The following is a 10,596-nucleotide window of genomic DNA, read 5'->3' as shown; positions in this document are numbered from 1 at the left end:
ATAAAATATGTGATTTGCAAGTTTTTGCAAAATAATATATATGTACATATTTCAATTACGATGTGTTTATTATTTATCATACCATATATATTAATTATTTTAATGAAGTTTAGAGAGGTCAGTAAGTGTCTTAGCTTCTCTAAAATAAATTTTTATCCATCCCAATCTTGGTTTAATAATTCCCCTCATATAATGAATAGTTTGGAAACCCCTTGAGATTCGCTATTGAAAGGTTCCTTTCAGTTAATGAGTAAATTAGAAATTTTTTAGATACATCGGGAGTTTATTCAAGGTTCTCGTCTAAATATTGTTATCAAAGTATAAATAAAAAAACTTTAATTTATTTCTCCATTCAATCTATTTTTATTATTATTATTATTATTTTTTTTTTAGGCTCTGCAACTTTGGTCTAAATTAGCAAGTGAACATGCAATCCCAAAAATTACTCTCATGCCAGTTGTTCGATCTGCTAAATCTAGGTTGACTGATGGTAGTAGTCATGTTGTTAAAAGTGCAATCCAATTTTTCAAAACTATATTGAAAGACAATCCTTATGCGGGAATGGTAATTTTAACTTACTTAACGTCTTTGTAATACTGTTTTCTTTGTTCAACAGGTTTAGTGGTGGATTTGTATTGAAATTAATATTTTCCATAATCATCTTTATTTTTAGTTTAATTTGTCCGATATGAGAAATCAACTTGCCAAAGCTAAAGAAAATTTGAAAGCTATGGAAGCCAAAGAAGTTCATTCTAAGGAGGTTCTTTGGAGTCTTATTGAACCAGATCTAGTTATGCAACTGAATGTACAGCTTGAATCAGGTAAGGAACTATTAATTAAAAATTAACATCACTTAATTGTTATTTTTTTAATGATCTGTATTTGGTTAGAGTTAAGGTGTAGTTACTCTTAAAATATATGAATACATAAATCCTAAAAGACGGAATGAACTGACTTAACACATTGATGGATTGTTAGTGAAGTTGACATCTATGAAAATTGAAACAGTATAGTAGTATAGTCCCCAACTGAACTAAACTAAGAACTATAGATTCATGAACTTTTCTGACTATAGATTAATTTACTTTCTGCATGTTTAAATGCACAGATGTCAGGAGCTTTCTGTAGGTTTAAATTTTATGAACTTGCAAGAAACTGTAATGTGAAGTGGAAGGTACCTGAGTACTGCATATGTTTCAATATTCATTGACTTCAACTTTACTTAAAATCCACCACTGTGTTTAAGTAGATATGAAAGAACATTCCATCCCTTAGAACAGGCTGGATTATATATAAGATAGGATTATTTTTATAGTTGATTTTTTGTTTAAATTATTTATTTTTTTTATATTAATTTTTTTAGTTTTGACAATTTACAATTTATTCTAGATGATCATATGCATGATAAAATATGGAACATATATATAAATATGAAGCATCAAAAATATGCAGAATACTTTAATTATAATATATTATTTTTTCTATATTTAGTGCTCAAATTATTTCAAATCATTCATAGGATCTCACTCTATGTCCACATACAGACAGGCTAAATATACAGACATTACCCTCCTTGTGATTACATTATAGTCCAGTAATGAGTGAAATTTCTTCTGTATGTTTCTCTTATGGATTTCAATTTATTTGTAGATAAGGAAATAGAAAGTGTTCCTGCATCAGATGGAGTTTCTGTGGAGGATACAATGCTTATTATTGCTCGCCTTCTACAAAATAGGCATTTCAGTGATGCTTTTACTCTACTTAGAATCTGTGAAGTACAATTTCCTGATGCGAAAGAAATTAGGTTTGTTAATTTAATTATTTTTTATTTATTGTGTTTCATCCATGAGCATCAACTATTACCTACTTTCCTCTTTTTTTTATTCATGCTAACTAAGTCCTAAATTGAAGAGTAATGATAAAATCTATTCATTTTTAGATGCAATGTCGACCGTTCAGATTTAGTAGAGTACTATATTGCTTCTCTTAAAAAAATCTTTTTTACCTGCACTGATAACTTTAATCCTCAGATGGAAGAAAATGATCAACAGAAGTTAATGATTCAGTACATGGAGGTAATTTATAGATTCACTCTCTGTTATACAAATATGTATATATTTATTTATTGTTTCTGAGGATCTTGAAGTTCAGTTAGTTAATAATTTTGGGTCAATATGTACACAAATATGTGTTGGCAACGTTTTGAGGTTTTATTATTCTCGTATTCATGCCCTACAATGAAAATAAGGTTTTAAAAATTTTTAGTAAATAATTGTTTAACATAAAGCAAATAGAACACATATTAAAAGTTATTTTGATACTTTAGTTAAATTAAATTGAAAAGAAACAGTGATTAAATTGTAAATTGGAGGCCTGATTATCTAAAATTATTCTGGGTTAAAAAATGTTTTTAAATAATCTTAAATTTCATGTTAACGTGTAATTAAGCAGATTTATTTTATGTGTGATAGAATAAGGAGAGCTTTTAAAAAATATCCCTGACAGTGAGAAACTAAATGGAAATTAGGTGTCCTTGCTAGCCTACGACCACAACTATGAGGTTGCAGAGGATCAGTAGATCTCTGAAAAGGTTTTGGCTATGTGGAGAAGCACTGGCACACAGTGAACACCATTTTCTGATATTTCTTCAATAAAAAAATTCAATAGCTTTTTCAAACCCAGGTTACTCAATACATTGTCTAACTTGGTATTTCCTGATAATTTTCATAAGTATACTTCATATAACTAAGTATCACTGTGGGTTATTGTAACCTTAGTTTTTTTTTACTCCAGTGAACTGTGAACTTATTTCGGTTTTGGTTCGGTTGAAAATTAAGTTTCCCTAACTTTAATCACAATGTTAATTAGATCTTAGTTTTAATGAAATAAATTAAAACAAGGAAGAGTAAGTTTTCATTCACAAGTTCTAATTACAAATGAAACTCATCCAATATACATATAACTTTTAGTCACAATTTCATTTTTAACTATGATTTTTAATTTGTATACTATTTGTTTGTGATTTTCAATACCTTAAGATCCCCACAAAAAAAATATTAATAATAAAAAAAAAGCCATATGTATATGTTTTACTTGTATGAAGAGAAAAAGACTTTTTTTATAATTGTTTTTTTGTTATTTACAATTTTTTTTTAGGATGCTATAGCGTTTGTCTTGCTCATGGCTGAAGCTTCAAAAGATGTTGAGCTTTCCCTTTACAGCAGTAGTACTATGGAAGCGACTGAAGCTATTGAATTTTTTACTACTGCATACCAGTTTAATGCCGGTGATTCCAGGCGTGTGGTTAGACAGATGATTCTTCTAATTTGGTCCAAAGTACCTGGTCTAAAAGAAGCAATTATCAGTGCTTATAAAACATTATACCTTATTTCTACCAAGCCATCTGCTAAGGGAAGAGCAATGCAGGTTGGGTAATTTTTTAAATATTTTACTTCATTAACCAAGCCTGGCATAGTATTATACATTTGTGCATTACAAATATATTTATCCATTTAATGCTAATATTTCAAAACATTTCTCCTTTTATTTAAACAGTGAAAGTTATCTATTATGGCTACATTTACTGCAAATACTTTTATTCATTATAGAGTAGGTTCCATTAGAGAAAGAATAATTTTACCTATTTAAAACTAATATATCTTTCACATTCAATAAAAAGCAATTTTTACAATGCAGAAAGTTTTACTAATGAAGTGTACATATGTCTTACATTTTTATAAATAGTTTTTTTAAGTGTACATTTTTTTTTACTTTAAATTATCTATGTATAAAAAATATAGTAAGAGGAAGTATTGGGATCATGAAAATTTTTAATCAGAGTTTTTAATAAAAACTAATGTTTTCCCCTGTGGACAAACAGCCAACCCTGTTGTGTGTGAACTTTCTATTTCAAGAATAAAAAATCCCACTAAACTAAAATTAAGTATTTAAGAGAGGTATAGGTCTGGAATGTTACTGCAACTTTTTTACCCATATTGACTTACTGGAAGTGCCACTTCATATGATTAATTTAAATCTTTTTTTACAATTTTCTCTAATAGAATTTTTAAAAAGTCTTTGTACAATTAATATTCTTTAATTTTAGTAAGGTTTTATCCTTGTTGAAATAATCTGATAGTGCTTAAATGCCAAGTTTACAAAATGGCTTCCTCTAACATACCTTTAATTTATCTATTTGAAATAATTAACCCTCTCTCTTTGTTAGTAAAGCTAAAAAATAAATAAATATGAACTATGAAAGAATTTGATAATTAAGTAATAGAGAAAAAAAGGGAAAATATTTGATAAGGTTGAAAATAAATTTCCACAAATAAGAGTTGTAATATAAACATATTAGATTGGGAGAAATTAGAATTTAGAAATATTTATATCTAACAGTTAAAGTCATAGATGGTGATAAAAGAATGATAAAAAATTTCTCCACAACAAATTTAATTCCCACCAACTGATATGAACTTGTTTAGTAAGATTTTTCTGTTTCAGCTGTCTGATAAATATTCGCATGGTTATGACAATTGTCATTTTTTACTTTTACTTAACATGTATATGAAAATATATTAAGGGGAAATTGTCATGCTATGCTGTCGTGATTAATAAAGTAATAGCTGTGTTAATAAAGTATTAGTTGAAATGGGCGAGGATTAATTTAAACTCGAAGTTAAAGTTGTATGATGCACACGCCTCACCAGAATTTATTTTTATGCTTTCTTAATAAAAATTATCAACATGGTTTGTTTACATTAATTTTCATACTAAATAATATTTCAATATTAGGTCTCAAACAGGCTCATAAAACTGTTGAAGGAGGCAGACTATGAGCAAAAATCAGCTATGGAAGAATTATTTCGTATTTGGTATCAAAATGGTGATTTAGATAAGGAATTTATACAGGTAAGTTTAAATATTCTGCTTCAAATTCGTATGATGATAAAGTTAGTTTGTAATTTCTGAATAGATTCTTGTATTTCATGTTGTTTTATGAATTTAAGTGAAAGATATTTATTTCAGGTGCTTTGGGAAAAGTTTTCGAAAATGTATCCTCAAACTACTGATGAAGATAGTATAGCTGCATTGATGATTTTAGATATGATAGCTGAGTAAGTGAGATTACTTTTGGACAGAGCCTGTCTATTTAACTCTTACTTTTCAAACTAAAATGTAAATCTTTCCAAAGAAAGATATAAATATAACACTAGAATCAACTATTACGAATTTATTTTTTGTAGATACAAATTTCAAAATCATGTTAAGGTTTAGCGTTGCCTTATAACATGCTTAAAGGCAATGTCTAAATTTAATTAGAGCAATATTGTTTTAACATAGTATTAACTCCCTAGCTTATTATTTTTTTTTTTTTTTAGAATGACTTTTGAGCATGATGATAAGTTTGTCACTTAACACATCTTATTGAAGAATAATTTTAAACTCTAAAACAAATTGAAAGCTTCAAGATTGTTTCGACTATTACATTATCATACCTGTTTATATAATATTATTGTTATTGTAATTTATTTATTTTGTTTTTTGTTGGTGCTGCTCCCTCAATTATTAACTTTACATAAGTCTGCCTTGAATTATTGTTTTAGTTTTTTTTTTCTAAAAATTTATTATTTTTCACTTATGCTCATTTTTTATATTTGAATTATTGTGTTAACAGAAAAATAACTTTTATGTGTGTTTAATTAAGGAAAAATCCTCAGCTGGTCGTGCTAAATCTACATATTCTGATTGAAAATGGACTCTCAGATTCAAAAAATTTAATGTTAGTTGAGAACGTCTGTAAAATGATAAGTAAAATTTCTGACGTAAAGGTGGAAAGTAAATATACTAGGTAATATGATTACATTACTTATAATATATTACATTTAATGCTGTAAGAGGTTTGTTTAACTTTTAATTTCTTAATATCCTTTTAGGTTGCATATAGATCATGAAGTGTTCTCTAAAGCTTCTGATATCATAGTCGATAAGTTTTTAGATACATCAACGAAAGGCTACATTCCTATGGCTACTTCTGTTGTCAAAATGATATTCAAGGTAAATCACTAGCGACAATTTATTTACTTTGAAATAGATACAATAATTTTGTTTGTATGTACACACACACACATACATAAACCCAAATATCAGGACATCTAACAAAGTAGCTTGAAGAAATTTCCTTACTTTTCCAGGTTTTTCCAATTTTTTTCTCTGACCAAGCAAGATTTACTCGAAAGAATAATATTTTTCGGTTTATCAGACGTGCATCAAATACTAATGGTTATACATTATTCGCTAATATAATTTTTTAACTTATTAAAAGAACTTGCCAAATGTTGATACAGTTGAACTTTGAATTGGGAGTTAAACATTTATGAAGATATTTATTGAATACTAATATTTTAAAAAACAACACCTAATTTGCATATTTACAAAAGGTTGGTACAAACACTACCACATGGAACTACTTTTCCTTTTAGTAAATTATTAAATCATTAGTGTTATGTAAAAAAGACAAACCCACTAATTTTCAAAAGAGTATATTTTGTACTTTACTTGTTCAGGAAAATTGTTTTGGGATGAAATCTATAAAATGTGTTTATATTTTTGGGGATATGGAATATTCCTAACTGTGTTTTAGAATGTTAAACTAATAAGTGTCAATTACAACGCCAGTAACAACTAACCGATTTGATTGAATTCACCCATTTTTACAGAATATCAATGGTATAGTTGACTAGTTGATTGAGAATTATAATAAATTATTAAGGAAGCCTACTTTGTTCTTCCTAGTGAAATCTTTAGCTCTCTAGTTGATTAAATAATTATTTAGTTAATTTCATAGTTTACTAAATGGAAATTCATCCATTTTTATTTATTTTATTATCATTTTGTTCCTCTCCTCTAGCTCTCTTGTTATCCTGTGAAAATAATGGATCCTGTCATGGAAAAATTGTATAAGATATTTATTGAAGAAAGTGATAAAGGAAAGAGTAAGTTTTTCATTTTTTACAATATTTTATTTATATATTGCAAATTATTGAAGCAATCTATTTTGTAGGTGAAATTGAGAAGGAAGGTATAGCTTACAATGAACACCTATTGGGAAATCTTCTCCATATATACGGAGAATCTATGTTTAGGTAAGTTTTTTAATTCTATTATAGTACAGTCAATCATGATTAATTTGAATGTTTTTAAAGAGTTACTTTATTGACAGAAAAGGTATTGGGTTATAAGTCACAGGTTAATCACTCCCCTTTGTGATAAGGTCTGATCATATTCTAATTCTGAATTACAACTTTGATACATCATTGTTTTTATTTACACATTAAAAAAAATATGGTGTGGCGCCCGCTTCTCTCAACTTTCACATACTTATTTTGAGTTACAATTAATCTTTGCTCATTTCAGAACAGAAATTTCTAAATTATTCATTGTGGCCCCGAATGATTTTCCAAATGAGCATTTCACTTGACAGACCAACTCCAATTTCAACAGTTTTCAGAAAAGTACTTTCAATAAGATCTCTTGTTCCAAAATTTTAACATTTCTCTTTTCCAAAAGTATTGCAGACATATAAAAATATAACAGTTGACTAAAATTTACATTATGGTCTTTAACCATTTATTCAATGCTAAATTGTTATTCAATTAATATTGAAAATACTTAGAATTTTTGGGAGTTTGACATCCTATTAGCTGTGGGCTCAAATATAGGTTAAGTTAAATTACAAAAGTAGTTAATAACAATGTCAGCATGACAACAGTTATCAGCCTGACATGCGCCTGCCAGTTTAATATCAAATGTATGTTTGAATAAATGTTTTATTTGTGCATTTTTTTGTTATTCTCCATTACTTTTATGACTTTATGTGTTACATATTATTTTTTTTTAAATCTTTGACTTTCTAACAGCATATCAGAAACATGTTTTAACCTGAAATAAATCTTTTTCTTCTTAACTCCTTAGGTTAATTATCAAATCCTTTTATAGTTTATATTTATCTAGTTTTTATTTCAAGTAAGTATGTAAAGTGGTTAATTATTTCAAATAAATAAAATTAAAGACATTTTAGGCACAGATTTTTTCCTTTTCATTTCCTGACTATATATACCATATATAGGTTAGTGCATATATAAGTCATAAACATATCAAGGAAATAATTTTCAAAAATGTTATGTTACAGAAAATGGCAGTATTTTGATCGAGATGTTTTTAATAGTTTAAAAAAAGATGTTAATGTACAACCACAAGGAGATGAATCAATGTCCTTGGAAGTAAGCTAGTTTAACCCATAATTTTATAGATTTTTATATTAGTGTTTTTATTATATATGTATCTTTATTTAATTGTCTCTTATAATATTTGATCAACATTCCAAGAATTCCATTATATATCTGCTACATTCCACTTGTAGTATCTGAACTCAATAAATTAAACAAGAAATTTTCAATTTGCATGTTGTAGTTACTTAACACTAAGGTACATATATAAAATCATTTATGAGTAAAGAAAGTTCTATTTACAGAAACTTTCAGTAAATAAAGTTTTGTCTCTTTGGTAAGAAAAAAATATTGAAGCAATTATATTTATTTATCTTAGTAAAATTATTTATAACCCTTTATTGTATTTATAAGTTTCTAACACGAATCTGAATTATAATTTTTTTTTTTAATTTCACCAGTATATCTTTAGTAATTTATTAATGTGGTCATCTTCTGGATCAGTACAATGATATACCGTTGTGTAGAGGAGAACCAAATTTATTAAAATATCAATAGTGCTTCAAAAATTCAAAAGAAACTCCATTAACTTAGTTTGACATATCACCTGTTAACATATCTTTTGCATTAAGTGTATAATTTAATGTTTTGGGTTTAGCAAATATAATGTAATTAATTCTTTGATTCCAACCTTCAAAATTACATCATTTGTATTAAAGCCATTGGGTTTTGACTAAATGTGGTTGATGCAGTTTATATATCTTCAGAGATGTAATATTTTAAAGGAAAGCTTCATGTATTGTATAAAGGAAAGACCTATTTCGTGAATTTAATATGTACTGACAAAATCATAAATCATCTTTACAAGAAAATTCAATTAGTAAATAAACACTATTTTTTCTATCTTTAGAAATATTTCTTGAATCATATAATTTTTAATTATAAATATTCTTATTTTTATTATTAATTCTATATTTGTATGATTATCTAATTCAAAAGGGGTGGTTGATCAAAAATATAGAGGAAAAACTGCTACAAGTTCATGAGGTTTTGGAATTTGGCCATGTTGAAGAGGCTAGGCTTAGGGTACCAATAATGAAAGGGTTTATTTTTTCTACCACCATTCACTATTGTTAATTTTAAAATTTAAAAAATATGTAGATATGTTAGGGTGTTCATAAATCTGTCAACTTCTTGTGTCCCCTTATAAAAGTTTCTCAGGACACCATACTTATTATTTTCAGAACAAATTCTCTAATTCGATGATTTTATTATTTTAGGATGAATTTGATACCGAAAATAAAGAAGCTGCCAATGATGCTTTGTTAAATGCTGTAAATGAGATTTGTGAAAATTTGTTGTTCTTAGAATCATCTCTTGATTCTCATTTACGGTACGTATAATTTATTATTTCATAATTATGATCAATAACATACTAAATTTTTTTATTAAAGATTATATTTGTCTTTTATTAGTATGCTGCCTATAAAAGTTGCAAGTAGAGAGTATGAAGAACATAAGCTTGTTGTTCTTAAATTAGTTAGTTTAATTTCGAACAGAAGATTTTGAAATTCAGTGATTGTCTTTAATCTTATCCCCATAAAAAAATTGACTCAAGCCTTGTTGAACCATCAGTAATCAAATTATTACCAATTGATACATAATAACAGCCTTACAGATACTACACAAAACTTCAAAAATTATTGAGCCAATATTAATATTTTTTTTGTGACCCTTGTCATTTCTGACATACAGGGAGTGGGGTTATCTAGAGGTGTATTATAATTATGGTGGGAAGTTTCAAGGGATCATTACTTGGGACAGCCATGAAATTAAAGTCAATCACTCCCTAGGCTGTAATCGAATCCCTATTAGCTTAACTGAAACCAATTGCGTTGGCAAAATATCTGTTCATGGTATTATTTTCAGTTCTTATCCCTTTCTATGACTTTAATTCTAAACTCAACTAACCACTGCTTGTTCTAATTTCTGTCTATTCTGTGATTAGTTCCATCCAAGATTAACAGACTATCAAAGAGTCCTTTTTTTTATCTTTTTGCCTTGGCTTTTTTAACTTTGTGAAATTGGTTCGAAAGTTAAAAGCCTGTCATAACAAATCATGGCCAAACTGTTATTGTTTAAAATAGTGTTTATATTCAATATCTTTAAAGGTCATGGATAAATGGGAATAATCAGTCGAATTATATTTATACTTAGACTGATATTTCTTTAGAAAATTGATTGGACTATTATTTAATAATTCAAATTATATTTGAAAGAAATAAAACTGACATTCCTATATTAAAAATAATAATAATGAAAATTCTCTTCATACAAGCACCAATTAATGTTTTTCCGACAAAGATAT

General features: G+C 27.2%; 1 protein-coding gene across 1 annotated transcript in view; it reads left to right on the top strand.

The window, feature by feature from the left end:
• The window catches only part of LOC106690777 (CAP-D2 condensin subunit), a 19,248-nt gene that overhangs the window by 4,923 nt on the left and 3,729 nt on the right, over nt 1–10,596 (top strand). The window contains exons 9-21 of the mRNA XM_014436325.3: nt 394–564; nt 674–821; nt 1,651–1,804; nt 1,940–2,075; nt 3,157–3,426; nt 4,795–4,911; nt 5,029–5,117; nt 5,708–5,851; nt 5,937–6,057; nt 6,911–6,995; nt 7,064–7,145; nt 8,192–8,282; nt 9,509–9,621. Of these exons, the coding sequence (XP_014291811.1) occupies nt 394–564; nt 674–821; nt 1,651–1,804; nt 1,940–2,075; nt 3,157–3,426; nt 4,795–4,911; nt 5,029–5,117; nt 5,708–5,851; nt 5,937–6,057; nt 6,911–6,995; nt 7,064–7,145; nt 8,192–8,282; nt 9,509–9,621 (1,721 nt within the window). The remainder of the gene's footprint in view (nt 1–393; nt 565–673; nt 822–1,650; nt 1,805–1,939; nt 2,076–3,156; nt 3,427–4,794; nt 4,912–5,028; nt 5,118–5,707; nt 5,852–5,936; nt 6,058–6,910; nt 6,996–7,063; nt 7,146–8,191; nt 8,283–9,508; nt 9,622–10,596) is intronic.

This window comes from Halyomorpha halys, unplaced genomic scaffold (assembly GCF_000696795.3).
Source record: "Halyomorpha halys isolate HHAL.00 unplaced genomic scaffold, Hhal_1.1 Scaffold1870.1, whole genome shotgun sequence".
Lineage (NCBI taxonomy): Eukaryota > Metazoa > Arthropoda > Insecta > Hemiptera > Pentatomidae > Halyomorpha > Halyomorpha halys.
The sequence above is the reverse complement of the archived record's forward strand: the minus strand, read 5'-3'. Positions and strand labels throughout refer to the sequence as shown.